Source organism: Oryzias latipes, chromosome 18, assembly GCF_053564925.1.
Source record: "Oryzias latipes strain Hd-rR chromosome 18, Olatipes_Hd-rR_3.1".
Classification (NCBI taxonomy): domain Eukaryota; kingdom Metazoa; phylum Chordata; class Actinopteri; order Beloniformes; family Adrianichthyidae; genus Oryzias; species Oryzias latipes.
The window spans coordinates 2165084-2186389 of record NC_136254.1 but is presented as its reverse complement, the minus strand read 5'-3'; the positions used below and the strand labels follow the sequence as shown (position 1 = coordinate 2186389).

Sequence of the window (21306 nt, the reverse complement as noted above, 5' to 3'; positions counted from 1 at the left end):
CAAGTCAAATACGGAATAAAATCGCTCAGCTGTCCCTCAGCTGATCCTTCTAGAACCAAACAAGACACGTACAGAAAAGACACGCTCAGCTGTCCCTCAGCTGATCCTTCTAGATTCAAACAAGTCACATACAGAATAAAATCGCTAAGCTGTCCCTCAGCTGATCCTTCTAGAACCAAACAAGACACGTACGGAAAAGACACGCTCAGCTGTCTCTCAGCTGATCCTTCTAGATTCAAACAAGTCACATACAGAATAAAATCGCTAAGCTGTCCCTCAGCTGATCCTTCTAGAACCAAACAAGACACGTACGGAAAAGACACGCTCAGCTGTCCCTCAGCCGATCCTGCTGGAACCAAACAAGTCACGTACAGAATAAAACCGCTCAGCTGTCCCTCAGCTGATCCTTCTAGAACCAAACAAGTCGCGTACGGACTAAACACGCTCAGCTGTCCCTCAGCTGATCCTTCTAGATTCAAACAAGACACGTACGGACTAAAGACGCTCATCTGTCCCTCAGCTGATCCTTCTAGATTCAAACAAGTCACATACAGAATAAAATCGCTCAGCTGTCCCTCAGCTGATCATGCTAGAACCAAACAAGTCGCGTACGGACTAAACACGCTCAGCTGTCCCTCAGCTGATCCTTCTAGATTCAAACAAGTCACATACAGAATAAAATCGCTCAGCTGTCCCTCAGCTGATCATGCTAGAACCAAACAAGTCGCGTACGGACTAAACACGCTCAGCTGTCCCTCAGCTGATCCTTCTAGATTCAAACAAGTCACGTACAGAATAAAACCGCTCAGCTGTCCCTCAGCTGATCATGCTAGATTCAAACAAGTCACATACAGAATAAAACCGCTCAGCTGTCCCTCAGCTGATCATGCTAGAACCAAACAAGTCGCGTACTGACTAAACACGCTCAGCTGTCCCTCAGCTGATCCTTCTAGATTCAAACAAGTCACATACAGAATAAAATCGCTCAGCTGTCCCTCAGCTGATCCTTCTAGATTCAAACAAGACACGTACAGAATAAAATCGCTCAGCTGTCCCTCAGCTGATCCTTCTAGATTCAAACAAGACACGTACGGACTAAAGACGCTCAGCTGTCCCTCAGCTGATCCTTCTAGAACCAAACAAGTCGCGTACGGAAAAGACACACTCAGCTGTCCCTCAGCTGATCCTTCTAGAACCAAACAAGTCGCGTACGGAAAAGACACGCTCAGCTGTCCCTCAGCTGATCCTTCTAAATTCAAACAAGTCAAATACGGAATAAAATCGCTCAGCTGTCCCTCAGCTGATCCTTCTAGAACCAAACAAGACACGTACAGAAAAGACACGCTCAGCTGTCCCTCAGCTGATCCTTCTAGATTCAAACAAGTCACATACAGAATAAAATCGCTAAGCTGTCCCTCAGCTGATCCTTCTAGAACCAAACAAGACACGTACGGAAAAGACACGCTCAGCTGTCCCTCAGCTGATCCTTCTAGATTCAAACAAGTCACATACAGAATAAAATCGCTAAGCTGTCCCTCAGCTGATCCTTCTAGAACCAAACAAGACACGTACGGAAAAGACACGCTCAGCTGTCCCTCAGCCGATCCTGCTGGAACCAAACAAGTCACGTACAGAATAAAACCGCTCAGCTGTCCCTCAGCTGATCCTTCTAGAACCAAACAAGACACGTACGGAAAAGACACGCTCAGCTGTCCCTCAGCCGATCCTGCTGGAACCAAACAAATCACATACAGAATAAAAACGCTCAGCTGTCCTTCAGCTGATCCCTCTAGAACCAAACAGGTCACATACAGAATAAACACGCTCAGCTGTCCCTCAGCCGATCCTGCTGGAACCAAACAAGTCACGTACAGAATAAAACCGCTCAGCTGTCCCTCAGCTGATCCTGCTAGAACCCTTCACTGTGGCTCTATGGCTTTACGTTAAACTGCTAATGCTTTCAATAAACAATAGATTATTTCAGTTTTGTCATTTAGATTTAGATTTTTAAACAGAGCTGATCTTACAATAATAAGACATGTAGGTTTTGTTGTACTACTGATGACATTACACTGAAATCCAGAGGTCTGGGGAGCTTTTCCCTTCCTCGTGAACTCAAAGATGTCAGATAACTCAGATAAATAATAGTAAAAAGGTTTCATCTACTGTCGGAGCTGTTCATTATTCGAAAAAATTAAAGCAAATGTTATTGTCTGCTGCAGAACTGTGTGTAGTTGAGGTTCAGAGGCAAAGATCTTGAGGTACATAAATGTATTTCCATGTATAGTTTGTTTTATTGGACTTTACTGTACATTGATGTTGTCATGTTAATATTAGTAAATAGTAATCCAATTACTATAGTAATAATAGTTAATACTAAAAGGAGAAAAGGTCACATCAAGGTCACAATGATAGAAAATACCACGTTTGACTTGCTTGCATTCTCTATTCAAGACGATCTGCTGCAGCAGGAGGATCTTATTTGGGTGTATTTTATTTTGAAAGTAACTTATATGTACCCCCATATGAAGTAAATTAAGTTGAGACACTGTAATAATTCAATTACAGCACATATTTAAATGGTACATTTTAGGAACAAATGGCTCAACTGTCACAAAGGCGTATTTTTCTTAACAAGGTGGTGGGACTTTGTGGCTCTCGATGGGTTTTAGTCTGGACCTAATGGCTCTTTTAGGGTTAAAGGTCGCAGACGGAAGAACATGTGGCTCCAATAGTGCGTCTGTCCCAGTTCCAAACCCGCCTAGTCTCTTCCAGGTTCATGGGGATGCTGGAGCCTATACCGGACAGTGTGGGGTGAAGGCGCGGCTCAGCCCACGTGTGCTCCAGGAGAACACGCAAACTCCCCATGGGAAGGTCCCAGCCGGGTTTTGAACCAGGGCCTCCTCGCTGTGAGGCAGGTGTAAACCACTGCACCACCTGAGCCTACTGCAAAAGTCGTTTTTGTCGTGTTCAGAAAAATGTTTTTGTTGTTTTTCGAATCATCCCCATGGTAGTCTTTCCAAAAGCACACACTGACCTTTTCTGCTCTAATTGGGCTGAAAAGTGTCTGTTTTTCCCCCAAGCTGCCCTGTTTTTGCTCTGGTATGATCGGCTTATAGGACTCACCGTGTTTCTAATCTCCAGAGGAATTCCAGCATTACGGCTGAAAGGCGTGTGTGCGTAACCACGGCCGCTGGCTGTGATATTAGCTCTCCCTCTGCCAGCAGCAGCACTTCACATCCTTCGTTGAACCGCAGCTCGGAACATTGGTGACGTGAAAACGACTGAATTCAAACTGAGCATCAGGAGGAGGAAAAGGGGCGAATAAACGTACTCGTTTTAACATTCGCTGGGCTTTAACCAGCGGTCTCCAATCTTTTTTCAAGCCGCGAACCGGTTAAATGTCAGGCAATATTTTCACGCCCCGGTCTGAAATGTTTTTCATATTTTTTAGATTCCCTTTCTATTTGGTTTCTTTTTGTTTTCCTGTTTCTCTTTCTTTATTCTAGTATCTTCCTCCATTTTTTGCTACTTAATCCTCCTACAGTGTTTCATCTATTTCAACCATTCAACTGTTCAGCTTTTTCCAGCTGTGACTTTTGGTTTTTCAAATCCTTGAACTTTTCCAGATATTCCAGGATTTCTGCCTCCATTGAAATAAATGGGGAATCCTTGGTGCAGAAGCTCGCTGGTTCGATACCCGGCTCAGGCATTTTTCACAAATATGTCTCTTTTGTTAATGTGCCGTTTTCACTTTATTTATGGTCATCTTCGATCATTTATTTCTTTATTTTTGTGCTAATTATTACCCTTTAAGTTTATTTTCATTAAGCATTATAGCATTTAACCTGCAGCTCCTTCTAGTTTTCAAATTAAAATGCTACTACAAGACATTTAGTTCAAAAAATATAAAAAACTGTAGATTTTTTTTTGTAGGATTCGGTGAAGGAAAATTGTTGATTAACAGAAGTTGTTTCTGATTTGTAAACATTTGTACATTTTTTGTTTTTGTCATAGAATGTCATTACATCACTGAGAACTCGACCCAGTCGACTGTCTGCCCAGTTTGCGGCTGGTTTCAACTCAGACTTTGTGATGAAGACGTCATCGTGGAAGACTAACCACCGCGTCTGCGTCTTTATTATCTGTGTGGGAAACATTCGAGTATCAGGCAGAGCGGCTTCTGGCTCGTCAGAACAACTACCTCAATAAAACTCCTGTTTTGGTCTGTAAGCACCAGCTTTATTTTTCTGTGAAGTCAAAAACTCACTGAATCTTTTCTCCTCAAAACAAACTTTCCAAACTCGTTTTTTTATTGTTTTTTATTAGCTTTTCTGCTCTGGGAGCTCTGGGCGACTAACGCATCAAGACAGGCGGACGGACGGATGTGATGAACAGAATCCGCTAGCTATCCAAATTAAAACTTCCTTCAGTATCAGAAAATAAACCAAACAGTTCTGTTTCTGTCCCGGCCCGGTACCAAGTGTCAGGGGATTGGAGACCACTGTTGGGTAAGACCAGTTTATCTAAAACTACAGACCTTCTGGGGTTTCCAACCAGAATAGTGTGAAAACAATGTGCTAGATTGATTTTAGAGATCAAGAGACTTAAATAATCGCCTGATCCTTTCTAAGTGGGCAGAATGTCTGGATGTATTGGAGGTGAAACCCGAAGCTGAAGATCTACTGGTTTGTCAGCTGAGAGCTGGAAACTGGAAAACACAAGATCTGGTGTTCCAATGAGTTTGACTGACGTGAAGATAAACCAACGGCCGGAAAGATCCACTGGATCCACAGCAGCTTAGGATGGTGGTGATATAACAACGTGAGGAACTCTTTTTGGCACACTTGGCCCTAGTCTCAGCTGAGCATAGTTTGAGCCCCACATCTCCACCCCACGATGTGTTTTCTGTTATGAAGCTCAGATCCTCTCCAACGATGAGTTCACTGACCTCTACTCAGCTAAACACCTGAACACAGTCCAAAAGATCACCTTTGATCTGGATGAGAGATTTATGGTGAAAAGACAACAGTCACCGAGTGATGCTGTTACATCGGTATCGACCAAAATCGATGAGGAATACGTCCAACGTTTTTGTTTTTCTTTTTTAGAATCCATGCCCCAAGATTTAAGGGAGATCTGGAAGAAAACGAGGTCCAACCCAAAGTCAGCACTTTTCAGGGCTGATGGTCCAACGACAGACACTTTACAGAACAAAGAGACTGAATACATCAGAGTGACTTTTCATAAGGGGTGTAACGATTTGATTTAACTGATTTATAATCCAACGATCCAACCAGATCAATCGCATCGACCTAAAACATTATAAAATCGTTTCAAATGGAAATACATTGATCTATAATCTATATAAGGTGTGAAGCATTTTTTCAATTTTATAGAAAATCTACAAAAAAAACAACTAAATACAACAACAATGGCTGAAGGTTCTCCAGATGTTTTCAGGAATGACACCGGTACCGAGGTCCTTTGTTTGCCACGCCTGGTGCCTTGCAGTCACTGCAAGCAAAAGGGAATTCAACCCTCAACTCAATCCTGACATTAAGCTACACTCATTGATGCTCAGTCTGTTCTAGCATTTAGGTTTGATTCCTCTTGTGGGGGTGAAACCATGAACGGATTTCTGTTCCTACGATCCAACCTGATGGATCCGTCTGGGGAAAGTTGTTAATCGAATCAAAGTCGTAAAAATCATAGAAATAAATCGCTTATGCGGATATTGGAAAATACCATTTGGATTGAGGTTTATTTTCCTATAACGTAAAAACGACCAATCACAGCTGACATTACACGTCCAATGTGTGGACAAACTTTGAATAAAGTCATGTGACCATCCAGTGTCTAGAATGTTCTAGGAATGTTCCCTTTGGATTCTTTGGATGTGGAAAAACAACAGTGGTGAACTTTAGGAAACTAACATGTGAATGGATTTGACATTCATTCTAGTTTACTTGTTGGTTTGGACACAGATTTCATTTAACTTGATGCTCTGGAAGAAATCCAAGAATCTGGAAAAATGTTCAGTAGCAGGAATTTCTGTCTGAGTCTCACTGCTGGAAGTTTGGATCAAGAGGATCTGGATCCACTTCAGGTCAGAGGATCGGATCGTTCCTCATGAACAATTATGGACTATGAATCGTATCGTCAGCCACAAATGATGACATGAATTGAATCGTTGTTTTCATGTTTCATTTGTTGCGTCTTCAGCTCTCAGTATTATGGCGGGTCTTTCTTTTTCTGGTCAGTCTGATGCAAAACAAGTTTTGGACGATCCGGATTGAGGTCCCACCCGGCTGTGAGATTAGGGTCACTTGTGGCTTCTGTGCTGATGTTTGTCAAATGGGACATCAGGGAACCAGCTGCTGATTTTCCTAAGAGTTCAGTCCCGTCTAATGAGCTGTTCCACATGCTAAAGGAAATGTCCCCTCATCAGGTTTTTGGTTGAAAGGCTGGTGGTTCTGTTGGTTGCAGGGAGCGCTGCTCTTCTGGATGCAGCACTTCATCAGTAACACAGATTTTCTTTGGGTTCTCTGCAGAATCAGAGAACTGCCGTTTAGAATGATAGAGTCCACACATTTTCACTCAATCTGACACAAGTTAACTACTCAGTTTTTTTATCTAGAATCCAAACATTAGACTCGTAAGATTTAGCTACCATTCATCCAAATTGGTGCACGAACAGTAAGAGACGCAAAAACAGTTTGACTTTTTTCAGTAGATGTCTTTTTGTATCGTTTACTTTCAAAGAATCGCACTGACTTGTGTCTTTAAGTGCGGCTGTAAAGTTTCCATCAACCATAGCTTGATGGAGATAAATCAAAGACACGTCAAAGAAGATTTAGAGCTTAAACTTTCGACATTGGAGCCTCAGGCTGAGCTTGAGCTGCTTAGATCGACTTACTGAGCTATAGTGCCAAAAAGAAATGCTAACAACCTGTTCAGGCAAAAAAAGTGTAATTTAATTATTTGATGGCATAACCTCTCCTTTGATAAAGTATTGACGTTTTAGGTAGCAGACAGCAATGCTGGCAAAGTGGGAGCGAATTCCCAACGGGACCTGCAGAATCAGGTCCGCTTGTATCCACAGAATATTTTGAGACATAACTTTAGCAAGACTGTCAGACACGGAGAAGCCTGAGAGGTCGATCCTTTGCTGATTTTGTAGGTTTGGCCTCATGAAAGAAGCTGACAGTCTGTCAACCTGAGGGTTGGTTCGTCTGAACAGGGAGAGACTGAAAAATGACATTGATATCCTAGTTACGAGTTCTGGTTTCCTTTGAGTGGTTTAAAGGTAGAAGATTGTAGACCTGCACCAGACAGGAATGGACTACAAAACCATCAGCAAGAAGCTGGCGGTTACCATGACAACTGTTGGTGCAACATGACCATCAGTCCACCTGTAGGTCTGGGGCTCCAAACCAGATCTAACCTGGTGCGGTTTCCATGATCATGAGATCTCAAAGCAGTTGGAACCACAGTCACCAAGAAAACCATTGCTGATGCTTGACGGTTTCCCATCATGCAGTGCTGGCAAAGTCGTCCTGCTTAAGAAACCGGCTGAAGCTTGAACTCCTTCATGACTTGGAGAGGGATTGGGAGAAGGTGCTGCGGTCAGATTAGACCAACGTGGAGCTCTTTGGCTTCAACTCAACCCATCTGCTGCCTGTGAACCCAAGAACACCATCCCCACTGTCAAGCACGGAGGTGGAAGCATTATGGTTTGGGGCACAGGGTTACTTCACCGTCTTCCCAAAACCTGCAGCCAAGACAACCAAAGAACAGCTGAAGAAGAAGCAGAGCAAGGTCATGGAGCGGTCCAGCCGGTCTCTGGACCTCAGTCCTATAGAAAACCTCTGGAGAGAAATGAAGCTCAGCGTTGCTAAGCAACAGCCACCAACTCTGAATGATTTAGTCATTTGGGAAGAAGGATGGACCAGAATTCCTCCAGATCTGCAGAAACCTGATCATCTAGAAACGTCTGACCTCTGGGCTTGATAATAGGGGCTTTTACCACAGATTAGGTCTTTTTTCCCCCAGATAGAGGCTTCAAATACTTATTTCCTCATCTGTACCATTTTCCAGCAGAAGGAAAGAAGTCCGAAGTGAAGTAAAAGACAGAGGAAGTGTGGTCACAGCGTGCCGGAGGGAATCCCCATGTGAGGCAACGCATGGCCGTCCCTCCAGCACAGAAGGCGCTTGTTGTCTGCTGGCCCAACTCAGCACTCAATAATCCCAGCGGCCTGCAAACGCACCAAGACTCGCAGCACCTCCATCCCAACTGCAGACCTCATCACAAGATCCCAAGAGCGGGAAACTCTATGCGTCACACTCAAGATGATCATCACGAGACCAGGATGTTTGGGTTTTTTTCCAGACAGGCCAGCATCTCTTTTCTGAGCAGCCTTAAAAAGCCGCGTGGATCCTGACACGCGTCTCCACGCACAAAGTGCCGCATCAGCAGGATTCTGAATGCATCCACGTCCACAGTCCTGATCCCTGCTCGCTGCTGCAGCTCCGAGCATCACCTTCAGTCGCGTTTCCGCGTCCTCTTTCTGCTGTCAGGCTGCAGCAGAGATGAGGGAAGGCGCGCGGCTGCTCACACACAAAAGGAGCCATGTGCGCGCGCCTTCTTCACAATGTCACCCTGTGCAGCCAAAGAGACACAAAAAAAGACAGAAACGCCGCTGGGAGACGGGAAACGGCCGCACAGGTGCGCTCTGCGTCCCCGAACGCAGCAGAGGGAGGAGGCGCACCCCCCCCCCCCCCCCCCCCCCCCCTGAACGACCCCTCCACGCACGGGCAGCTTACCACCAGGTCCGCGGAGCTCCGCACAGCCTCCGAGACGCTCTGCCGGACTTCCGCGGCCGTGCCGGGCTTGCTCAGCCTCTTCGTGAATTTTCGCACCTCGGACATCTTCCGGTTAAATTCAGGTCGTGGCGAGCCGCTACGGGTCGGAGCATGCCGCGGCGGGGGCGTTTCGGTGACCGGCGGCCAGATGTGCGCAGCGTCGGAGAAGAGAGGAACCAGCCAGCGGTTCACGGCGAGCGGCGAGGCGGGGCTGCTGCCACGGCTGACATCCCAGAGATCGATTATCACTGCGAGATGCTTCACTCTCACTCACTTCCGATTCTCCGCGGAGCCAGACAGCCTTACAGCCTTAACAGAGATCGATTATCACTGCGAAATGCTTCACTCTCACTCACTTCCGATTCTCCGCGGAGCCAGACAGCCTTACAGCCTTAACAGAGATCGATTATCACTTCGAGATGCTTCACTCTCACTCACTTCCGATTCTCCGCGGAGCCAGACAGCCCTAGCAGAGATCGATTATCACTGCGAGAGGCTTCACTCTCACTCACTTCTGATTCTCTGCGGAGCCAGACAGCTTTACAGCCTTAACAGAGATCGATTATCACTGCGAGATGCTTCACTCTCACTCACTCCTGATTTTCAGCGGAGCCAGACATCCCTAGCAGAGATCGTCAAAATTAAAGGTTATCGAGGCAAACAAAAAGCTTTACAGTGTTGTTGGTAGACACACACACGGTGACTTTATGGAACATAATGAAACGTTTCTAGCAGAAAAGTACGAACTAGTCAAATAATTTCAGTACAAGAGCTGCTGAGGGCCATCAGTGGTGGTGGCACACTCCCACCTTGTGGTTTCGCAACGAAACTCACATTTCCCATTCGGACTCAAACGTGCTTATTTTATTTTATTATTAGAATTACTAGGGATTGTCAAACACCACGTTATCTTCAATGAAAGTGGACAGTTTTCTTGCATTTTTGTTTTTCATAAATTTCAGTGATTTAAAATATAAACATTTTCCAGATTTTAATAAAGTATTAAATGCCAAATCAGATAAATCATCACCAGACACTACTCCAAATATTACAATGTGTTTTTGTAATTGAATAGGAAACATGAACTTTGAATAGCACCAACAACAAAAAATATCCTCCCAAAAACCATTACATTCATAAAACAAAGTGTTTCTATATTTATATTGCAGAAAGAAGAATTATTTACTGGAAAACTAAAACGTACATTTAGTGGTTCCTTTCATGGATAAACAGTATTAATGATTTTTAAAGGCATTTCTTTGTATTTTGGAAGATTTGTTTTCCTTCTTTATTAACCAAATGTCCTTTTATCGTAAACTAGGTTAAATTATCTCTAACCTTTTTAAAGAAGCAAACATGTCACTGTGGTGCAGAATTATAAAAAGCGTGTAAAAGGAGCTACTTTGGGGGGTAAAAACATTATTTGAACAAGTTTTAATACAATAATCTTTATTTTTCAAAAAACAGTTTCACACATACAAAAGCAGGAAAAGATGGATGTTCAACTATAACTATAAGAAATATGGTCCAAAGACATTAAAACTTTCATTTTATTTGGATCTATCCAGAATATGGAGGTTTACTTTTAGAAACAAAGTTTTGTTCTGAAAAGCAAACAATGGTTGTTGGCTCCACAATGAACAGAATCTTTAGCTTTTTACATGAGTTAACTCCGCCAAAGCCCATTTTTTGTTCTCTATCTCGCTCCGTAGTCTGCAGTACTCGTCGGCGAGGGCCTTAAACTCTTTCCCTAAGATCTCAAAGGAGGTCAGCTTCAGCTCTGCGGCCTGTTTTTCTGCCCGGCAGGCCTTCAGTTCGGCCTCCAGCTTCTCTCTGTGAGGGAGAACAGAGTCAAACTTAAACACAGACTTCCTCCATACCTTTGTGTGCTTTTCGAAAACACTGAAGTGAAAAAATACTTTTAGCATTTATTAAAAATGTAAAAGAAAAGAAAAACTCCTTCCTGCCTTATTTTTCTGTGAGCAGAAATCGAGTCGGGCGTGTAAGTGTCCAGCTGAACTTCCACCGTCTCAGCCCTTCAAAATAAAACACATGTGCAGTTTCAAATGTTGATGAATAACTGCAGTTTAATGGTATTTCAACGTTACTAGAATTAGCCTCTGTTGGAAAAATGAAACAGATTTATAAATACAGAATAATAAATTTTAAAAAAGCTTACTTGAGCTTCTGTAAGACCAATTCACATTTGCCTTCAAGGTAATCTAATTTACTTCGATCCAGATCGGTTTGGATCTTCAGTCTGTGGTCCAGGATCAGAGTCTGGAGAAGCTGGATGCACTTCATGAGCTCCTGGACGGTAAAAGACAGAAATCAAACGCAGTGAACATTAATCTAAATATCAATTTCCATCTTTTACTTTGATCAGTTATTTTACTTAGAAATCCGTGTGGCATTTAAAAAGTGATTTTTTTTTAGATATAAAGAACAAATAAATAATGAAGGAGGCATTTATTCTAGATGAAATGTAGTAGTTTATAGGGTTCAGGGTTTTAGTTAATTAGTTAGAACACAAAATGATTGCTCTAAAAACTCAAAAATCAACCCGTTTTTCTTCCTTTTAAGAGTTCTGAAGGTTTTCTCAGAATTGACATGAAGTTTTTAACTTTTTTTAAATAAATCCGAGTTAAATGCAGTCATTTACATATGAAAAGAGGGGTAATTTAATGAGGGAGGGTCTTTTAAAATATGTCAGGACATGTAAGGGTTATTGGTGGACGAAATGTGCATTGAGTATCCGGCAGTTCGCGGAGCCTCGTACTCCCAGAAGGCTGCGGCCCTCAGACAGCGCGTTCGCCGTTTTCAGGGAAACGCTGTCCGTGTTTTCAGACGTAGCCTTTAGAGCGCGCGACGACGGAGGATCCGAACCTTCATTGATGATCTAGACACATTCCGAGAGCAGTTTGGGTACCTCTTCCAACTGGTGGCCAGAAACAAGCGTGGGCAACACAGTCGAGGAGAGGGACGTGCGCGGAGCCGAGGTGATCTCCGGTCGCATCTACACTTCTGACGGTCAGTCACTCTACCAGGTGGTGTCTTCTTGGAAGGCTCGCGTTTGCCTCTTCTTCTCATTCGGCTGCCGAGAAGAGGTCGTCCGCACGCTGTGCGCCCTGGCCCTAGGAGACTGTGGGCTTGGGACACGGTTCGCCTTGCGATGCGTGCTGCCCGGAGAAGCCGCTGTCCCCCTGGACCTTAGAGACCTGGAGCCGATGTATCCTCTGTTCGCGGGGCCCATGAAAGGCCCCTGTGCTGGTGGGATGTCGAACCCTCACAGGGAACTCGACGGAGTGATCAAGACGAACTTCCTCACAGTTTCTGGCCTGGAGGCTCTGAAGGAGATGATCTCCACGCCACTGGCATTCTCTGTACTCGCGGAAAACGGCCACGTCGCTGTGCTGAGGCACCTTCTGAGGGACGCGCTGGTGATCGTGCCCAAGTCGAGGCAGGATGGCGTCTCTTGTGCTTCGAGTAGCACGAGCGACAGGAGCGGAGACGTAGGTGGGAGCAAAGGAACAGGAAGGCAACCCGGAGAGGCTAAGAAGGAATGGAGAAGGAGGATGGGGACAGCAGGAAGAGTCCTCAGCGGACGACTTACAGAATGGCTTCAATGCGGGCACTCTGTGCTAGAGATCGAGACGGCTGCACCTGGGGTGCCTCGCTTGCTGATATCCTCGCGCTTCGTTCGAGGGAAAGATAGGTCGCCGTCTGCAAGCAGGACGCCCACCCTGCGCGTCACCAGGAGCCCCCGATACGACATGGTGGTGCTGCAGGGCTGCAGGTCAGAGGAGTACCTCTTCGACGGAGCCGTATGTCTGATCCCTGGCACGATGGATGTGATCGCGCCAGCTCAGTTTGACGGCGCAAGCTGCACGGCGGTGTTGTACGCGCTGGAAACCTTCTCAAGGCTGGTGGGCCCGGACGTACCAACAAGCCTCTGGTTCTCGGATCCCTTGGGGCAGGCAGAGGCGCAAGCACTGATTCTTTGTTACCTCAGTGTGGAAAGTATGGGATTTGGGATATGGGATCCCTCCACACCTCCATGTACCTTAAGTCCGGTTGCTTCCGCCTTAATTTCTGATAATGCACATTTTGAAGGCCATTATCCCGCCTATACCATGGTCACTTACAAAATAAGTAGATAAGCGACATATATGCAGATATTGTGTTAAAGAAAGCATCAGTTCTGAGATAAACCGTTTGGTTTTGTCCGGATGATGAAGCTAAAGTTCGTTTTAAAGAAGCCAGCGCAGTGATACAGAACATTTAAGCTAGGTGACCGGAACTACTTTTTTTTTTTTTTTTTAGAAGCGGAAAAAGGAAAGGAACTCACACAAAGGTAGACCTGGCTCTGTCTCTGCAGCAGAACCGCGTTTTCCCGGCAGGTTCCTCTCAGACTTTCTGCCCTCGTCTTCTCTTTATCCAACAGGGCCGACAAATGAGACAGCTTGACGGTCTTCAGACCCTCGCTCTCCGTCTCTGAAAGGCAAAACACAACAGCGTGCTGCACGTGGTGTCGAAAAAAAAAAGACGTTTCAACTTTGATAGAGGTTTCTACCACATTCAGGCTGGTAGTAGGAGAGCAGATGAAGACATTTCTGCCTGAGATGATTCTCCAGCTGTTTGGGTAGAGCTCGTCTCATTCTCTGGACGTCCTGGGAAAAACCGAAACGGTCGACTTCTCTGATGAGAAACGTGTTTTTTGTATGTAGAAACAGAGCGGGAGCTTCCACAGAGTCTAGTTCTGTGACTGACCTTATCTGGCGGCGTGAGTTCCTTCACGTGTCGGGGCGTCAGGCCGAACACAAACGGCTGCTCCTCGTTTGTGGCGCTGCTGGGGTCCAGCTGTCTGACACACTGAGCCACCAGCAGACACTTCTCCATCGTTTCGTGGAACTGCAGATCAGGCGTGGTTTTGTTCACAGGACGTCTGAAACACTCATTAGGAGGTAACCCACTCATCCCATTTAAAATGAAAACAGCAATCCTTCATCTCAATCTGTTAGCTAAAGTTCGGTCAATCAAATATTTTTAATCAGTGTAACATATTGTAATAAAGTTATTGAAACAAAGCTTTAAAAATCACTTTTTTCTGTCAATACTGCATGTAGGTTCTGTGCCACTATGTTTGAAAAGTACCATGTTCTGATCAGGGGGTTCAGTGACGTGAGCCTTCCTGACGTGGTGGTCCTGGATCATCTCCTGCAGACCCCTGTGCAGGACTTCGGTGCGAAGCCACTGTCTTCTCTGACTCTGCAGGTTCTGTTCCGTCTGCAGGAAACACCAGCAAAAGCACAGCTGATCTTATTTTTCTGGATGAAATCCGAACATCATGTTCGATTTGGCCGTTTGTTTTGAAGAAAGTACAGAGGCAGAAACCTTTTCCAGCTCTGCCTTTAGTGAGGCTGTGAGGCCGGTTCTGTCCATGTGCTGCGCCAGAAGGACCAGTAGTTTGCAGAACCGAGGGTTTTGGGTCAGGTCATCCTCTGTCACATCACACAGAGGGAAGGAGGCCAGAACTGTCAAGAGAAAGCCAAACAAATCATCTCAAAAGACTGGTATTTATAATACAACAATCTGAATAGTTCAATGAAATACATTTGGCATATAAGGCACGTGACTTTTTTTTAAATGAAATTTCCTATGACTTAAAAATAAGCAAGACAACTTACAATAATTTATGCCAAAATATTTCTATATATGCCTTTTATTTAAATGTAATGTCCTAACAAGGTGTTTATAATATTACAATGATGTCATATTAATTACACCAAACATTTCAGCCGTATGATGCCTTCTTACCCTGCTGGTGTAAATTAGCCTCCTTTCCGAGCAAATTTACGGTTGTCTTTTCGGTGACGTTAGACATTTTTCCACTAAAATTGTCTCGAACTCGAAAAAACTTGAACCATTTCAAAAGTGCTGGCGCTTTCTCTTCCGCCACTAGGAAAACAGGGACTGCAGCTTCCGGAATCGAAATGCGCGCGCGCCCGAGAGAAGCCTTCCTATTGGCTGATCAGGCCACGTGGTTTTTGGAGGGCTTGATGGGACGACGAATCACAACAGCGGTTTTCCTCTGGTGTGAGCGCGCGGGAGCCCGCGGAGGCGCGCATCTCAGCAGACAGAGACCAACATGACTGATTTGAGACAGACGTTTATCAATCAGGAATAAAAACAAAATATAGTTTACATTTAGACGTTTTGACATGATGAACTGTTAACGAGTGAAGTCCTGTTCAAATATTAACATTCATTTATCATTATTAAGCTCGGTTTGACATTTGAAATGTGGTCGTTATGACTCAGTCAACTTCTTTTAGCTATTTTAAAAAAATTAATAAAGTTAAAGTGAAGCATAAAATACGTTTTTGTAATGACTTGTAAGGTAAATGTTAAAGTCCCACTCCAGCTACATTTTTATAAGATTTCCCAATGGTCTTTAAATTATGATCACAAAGTTTTTTGACAAAATAAAAAAATCTTTATTGCTTTCTGGGACATAGTATCAGCAGAGCGGCAGGAATTTACCTCTGAAATATGGATGGGACAGCTGGCGTGGAGTAAGCCTTCCCTCACTTCCCATGATCCCTTTGTTTACACAGTGGGAGAGAGATTGTAAGTAAGTAAGTAAGTTTTATTTATATAGCGCCTTTCACAGATAAAATCACAAAGCGCTGAACAATAAACAATATACAACCCAGTAAAAGCAGAAAAACAATCAATTAAATATAATGTAAGCAAAACTAAATTGAAGAAAAATAAACAGAATAAAAGTAACAATAAAACCAGTCAGCTAAAAGCATTTATGAATAAAAGTGTCCTCAGTTGACTCTTAAAAGAATCGACGGTGTCGGCCACACGAAGGGACAGAGGGAGGGCATTCCAGAGTCTGGGGGCTATTCCCTGGAACGACCGGTCACCTCTGGTTTTGTACTTTGTCTTAAAAATCTTTAAAAGATTTTGATCTGAGGATCGGAGGGCACGGCTGGAAGCGTAAGGACAGAGTAAGTCTGATAAGTATTTTGGGGTCTGTCCATTTAAAGCTCTATAGGTTAAAACTAGAATTTTAAAATCAATACGCCACTTGATTGGGAGCCAGTGCAAGGAGGATAAAATGGGGGTAATATGTGCCCTTTTGTCGGATCCTGTTAAAAGCCTTGCAGCAGTGTTTTGAACTAACTGAAGACGGTTAAGAACAGATTTATTAAAACAAATAAAAAAGAGAATTACAATAATCTAAACGAGAAGAAATAAAAGCATGGATAACCATCTCTAAGACTGAGTTACATAAGAACGCCCGCAATTTTGCCATGTTACGTAAATGATAAAAACAGTTTCTAATTAAAAGGCTGGAATGATGGTCCAAAGACATTGACTGGTCAAACCATACACCAAGATTTCTGATACAGGGCTGTACAGAGGAGCTCAAAGAACCAAGATGCCGGGAAATTATTGGGATTTTGTTTTCTGGGGCAACTATTAGTGTTTCTGTCTTTTCTGAGTTTAGCTGAAGACTGTTACTCGTGAGCCAAGATTTAACACAAGCAAGGCAATCTAGTAGTTCTGTAAGTTTGTGGAGTTCTGTGTCATTGAAAGAGCAGTACAGCTGAATATCATCGGCATAGAAATGGTATGACACATTTTTAAAGTTATTCAAAAGCTTTCCAAGAGGGTAGATGTACATTAAAAACAAAAGAGGTCCTAAAACAGATCCCTGGGGCACACCATGTAGGAGTGGAGCGGTATCAGAAAGCATGCCATTTATGTAGACAGAGAATGTTCTATTAGTCAGGTAGGAGGTAAACCACTTTAAAACAAACCCAGCAATACCAAACTCATTTTCTAATCTGCCCAACAGTATTTTATGATCAACAGTGTCAAATGCAGAGGATAAGTCCAAAAGAACCAAAACTGTATACTTTCCAGAGTCAGCAGCCATCTGTATATCATTTGAAACTTTAAGTAAAGTCGTCTCCGTGGAATGCATCTTTCTAAAACCAGATTGGTATTTATCGAAGAGTTCATAGTTGCTTAAAAAAGATGTTAACTGTTCTGCCACTATCTTCTCCAAGACTTTTGAGAGTATAGGTAATTTTGAAATTGGCCTATAATTGGAGGGTTGTGATGGATCCAGGTTGGGCTTTTTTAAGATGGGACTTATTGCTGCTTGTTTAAGGAAGTTTGGGACAGTACCAGTGGAAAGAGACAGATTAATAATTTTAACAAGAAATGGGGCAATTAGGTCGATAACTTTAAAAAACATAGATGATGGCAATATATCTAGGGGACATGAGGATGGCTTCATCTTTTTTGATACGACCATGATATTGTCTATTGAGATGGCAGAAAAGTTAGTCCAGGAGTAGTTTAAAGAGGCTACAATAGTGGTATTCTCATTGCATGATTTTAGGTTTAATTTGAGCTCATTCACCTTATTTACAAAATATTGTAAAAATCTGTTGCAATCGTCAGTAGTGTAAACAGGTACAGGTGGAGCTGAGGGTGAAACAATGTTTTGAATGGTATCAAAGACAACTTTGGGATTTCTCTTGTTCATATGTACTAGGTCAGAAAAATACTTAGATCTGGCGAGCTTAATCATATTATTTAATGTCCCAGTCATCTCCTTTAAATGTAGTCTATGTACTTCCAGGTTAGTGGACTTCCACAAGCGTTCTACCTGGCGACATGTTCTTCTGAAAGCAGCAATCTCTTCATTTAACCAGGGCTGAGGAGAGTTGGAAGATGTTTTAGTTTTAAGCTTCATGGGTGTCACTATATCCAAAACAGTCAGGCAATGACCATTAAAATGATTGATAAGGATTTCTACATCGTCACAATAATCAATAAGATTAAGATGAAACAGTTTTGAAAACTGTTCAACAACAGTTTGATTTATAATACGCCTTTGAGATACCACTTTATGGGAGTTATTGGACACATGACTGGATATGTTAAAATAAACACAGAAATGGTCAGTCGCATGAACATCCACCACATTCAGAGACCGTATATCTAGGCCAATGGAAAAAACAAGATCTAAGGTGTGACCTTTGTTGTGTGTGGGACTAGAAACATGTTGCTTTAGGCTAAAAGAATCAGTGAGTGTTAAAAATTCAGAAGCTACTTTACAAGATGGGTCATCAACATGCAAATTAAAATCACCATGAATTAAAACTTTTTCAAATTTGATAAGAATAGATAAAAATTCAGAAAATTCATTTAAAAATTCTCTAGCAGAACCAGGGGGACGATAGACTAAAATTCAATAAAAGAAAGAAATTGTAAACAAAGGGAGGGTTTGGTATGAAGCCCCCAGGTCTCAGTGGTTAAAAAAGAAAATCTGATAAACCGTGCGCACGGATTAATCAATTCTGCTCGTACTGTTGCGCAATCGTGAGCGTGCGTATTTTGCTCGGAGACTTATGTTGGGAGTTTGGATTCATACATGACCGGCGTAGGTACCAAAACTGTTCGGCCTGCAATAAGTGTTCAGGGGTTACAGACGCGGCCGGACTCGTAGCTTGGTGTTTGCAGGCAGGGGAGGGTGCTTTGTTACGGAGGACGCTTCAAACCACAGTCCGTCCGGCCGCTCTGTGTGAGCGACTCAGGAGAACCGGGTCTCCTGGGAGCTTTGTATCTCCAAGCAGTGGAGCGGCTTAGGGACGGGCGGAGGCGGCTTTTGAATGAACAGTCCTGAGAAACCGTGCAAACAATCATGTGAATTTGTGTTATCAGTAGGGTCCAGACAAAAGAAAGGTGGTGGTTCCTCCAGTTTCAGTTCATTCATGACTAAATGCTGTTGTTAGCACGTATTAACCTTATCCTAACTCTACTTCCGGGTCAGTTCTGCCAATAATGAAGCACTAGCCGCAAGGATTTAAAGATGCCATTCATAACAATAATAACAATAATCAACGCCTAGTTAGAAGATCACCTCACTCTACGCCACAGCTTTGTTTGTTTACCGTGCACACAGATTACCAAACCGTGCGCAGGGTTTATCAGATTTTTTTTTAACCACCGCCACCTGGGGGGCTCCGTAGTTTGGGAATAAGGGAAGGTTTGCTGCGGTGAATTTCGGAGTGGGACTTTAAAGGCCAAGAGAGGTGCAGACATATGTCTTTGCTCACCTTGGATATTATGACTACAGATGTGTCTGGTAATAAAGGCATCTCAATGGAATTTCTGCAAAGTATTTCTCAAATTATGTTGTTTCCCTTTCGGCTTTTCCCATCAGGGGTCGCCACAGCGAACGAGTCGCATGGTAAACTTGGCAATGTTTTACGCCGGATGCCCTTCCTGACGCAACCCTCTCAAGGCAACCGGGCTTGGGACCGGCACGGAGGTAGAGAAGGGAACAGGGAGCAGCCCGGATTTGAACCTGGGTTTCACGGACGGAAGGCGCCGCAAACCAGTATATACTGTACAGTATTAAATTCTCTGCATTGAAATTGGTAAAGAGACATAACATCTTTGAATCTACTACCTTTAACTGCAAAAGAGCCATTTGGGCCTGTTTCTTACTGATCAATTCCTAGTGGAAACGGCAACGTCTTATTTTACCCTTTCAAATTTGACAGAAGGGCCAGACCAGGAACAGATCTGTGGCTCGTTTTGCTGATCCACCTGATAAGAAAGAAAAAATGAACTGGAAAAACCTGCTTTAATATTGATTGACATCAAATGTATATATTTTAAAACAGGACATTTTGGAATTTCAAAACTGTGATTTATTTTTCTCAATTTACTGCCAGTCTCACTGATGGGTTGATGTCCCTCAGGAAAAAACACAAACTGAGGGGAAAAAAAGCTGTGTTCGTGTGCTGTTAGTACGATCGGACTGTCCTACAAGGAAAACACACATGAACGTCAGAAAAACAACAAATCTTCCAACTTCACCTGAATGCAAAATAACTTTTATGCACCTAAACAAAGGTACATGTATTTGTAGTGCACCATCTTGGGACTCACCAGAAAATAAAACATTAATCTTTCTGGCGAGCCGGATTTAATAGTTTCATGGCTGCATGTGAAACCCTTGGGGTGTAGTTTGCTCACCTCTGCTTTAGGAAAATGTGATAGTATGTATTTATTGTTTATTTAAAAACTAGCATTTTCTCTAGTGTGAAATTGCATTTTTACTATTGACAGAAGCTGCTTTCAAAATAAAAGACGCAAACAGGATCTTCTCAGTGCAGTTCGTGTACTTCCATGAAAGGTTTTTCTCCAAGGAATCTGAGGTCGGCTTCACAAATACTGCAGACAGTGATTCAAACCTAATCTTTAGCCGCAGATCTTCAGAGGAGCAGCACAGACATCAGTAGCAGACATTGCATTAGGGGCCGATACGTGGCGTTTGCGCTATCTGTGCGGTTTCCCCTGCTGGTCCCACAGCTGCCTCCTTGTCCAAATCTGGATATCTTCTCATTCAGCTGCTTCAAATGCCCCAGCATTCTGTTACATTTGTAGTGAATGGGGGAGGGGGGGGGCATCTAGGGGGGATATTAGGAGCATGTTTTATATGCATGAACGTTTTCTTGCAGCTCCAGCATGGTGTATAGTATATATAGTAACCTGTGGTGGTGGTGTTTACACAATAAGTGGGGGTCCTCGCTCATTCATGAGTGGGCTAACCTGGACATGGGAGCCAGTCCATATGAGTAAATGTTTGATTGACACGAACAATCAACCAATGAATGACGTCGGTAGGCAACTGTCTGGATTTCATTGGCCCCTTCGCTGGACCAGCCCTTATTTGCTAAACCAATTAATGGGATCTGGAAGTGATTGTTGACCGTTCTGACCAATCAGAAGGCTAATAGGGGGCAGGACGGGCGGGGCTTCACTGGGAGGGGGCGGGGCCTTTCAGGTCATTCAGTCCCTTTGCGATTCAGTCAATCGGCGTGTTTGCGGGGATTGGTGGCTGCTGTGAGGAGTTGCCGGGCGGTGGTGCTTTGAAAAACGCCTTTGTGAAGAAGAGACGCCGCTGAGAACCACGCCACCGACCGAAGACACGGCCGCCCCGGTGACGACGCGCGCGAGACTGTTCCGCGCGGAGATTACGCCACACGCACGAGCCCTCAAACGCAGCCAGGCTATCTGACTGTAGCATGCTAGCACTCCCGAAAACAGACGCTAGCCTCCAAGCTAATTACCCATCAGTCATCGTCCTCCGGCTCCTTGGGCATCGTTAGCTCGGTTCTGCTGGTGCCGGCGCCTTTGTTGTCGTCGCGAATTCTCCAGAACCGACCCAAAGAGAGCGCTGTTCTCCCCCCTCAGCTGGCAGTGGCAGTAGTAGTCTGCGTCGCCGCGGTTCAGACATCATCCCTGCCATCGGTCCGGACCCGTCACCTCTCTCTGCCCCTTCTTGTCCTCCACCCGGAACACTGGAAGTCCACAAGCGGCCGGATAGCGGCGAGGGGC

At 44.0% G+C, this 21306-nt stretch overlaps 2 protein-coding genes across 13 annotated transcripts in view; both read right to left on the bottom strand.

Annotated features, from left to right (window-relative positions):
• Positions 1-9129, bottom strand: part of dock11 (dedicator of cytokinesis 11) — an 85330-nt gene extending 76201 nt beyond the window's left edge. For 4 of the 5 annotated variants that reach the window (XM_023965824.2, XM_023965825.2, XM_023965826.2 and 1 more), the window contains exon 1: positions 8827-9127. In XM_023965824.2, the coding sequence (XP_023821592.1) occupies positions 8827-8931 (105 nt within the window). In that variant the 5' untranslated portion in view covers positions 8932-9127. Of the gene's footprint in view, positions 1-8826 lie in introns of all 5 variants that reach the window. The other variant, XM_023965822.2, reaches the window with a different exon arrangement.
• Positions 9130-10297: 1168 nt separating this feature from the next.
• haus4 (HAUS augmin-like complex, subunit 4) lies at positions 10298-21179 on the bottom strand. Of its 8 annotated transcripts, XM_078936604.1 has the most exons (10): positions 21039-21176; positions 15409-15468; positions 14260-14399; positions 14020-14178; positions 13636-13818; positions 13439-13535; positions 13214-13359; positions 11045-11175; positions 10833-10901; positions 10298-10698 (listed from the first exon to the last, which is right to left on the bottom strand). In XM_078936604.1, the coding sequence occupies exons 1-10, from the start codon at positions 21040-21042 to the stop codon at positions 10515-10517; spliced, it is 1173 nt and encodes a 390-aa protein (XP_078792730.1). In that variant the 5' UTR covers positions 21043-21176; the 3' UTR covers positions 10298-10514. The 8 variants fall into 8 exon arrangements, with proteins under 8 accessions (XP_078792730.1, XP_078792732.1, XP_078792733.1 ...); XM_078936606.1 differs by lacking the exon at positions 15409-15468 and having other exon boundaries at positions 21039-21179; XM_078936607.1 differs by lacking the exon at positions 15409-15468 and having other exon boundaries at positions 14020-14151; positions 21039-21179.
• Positions 21180-21306: the final 127 nt, after the last annotated feature.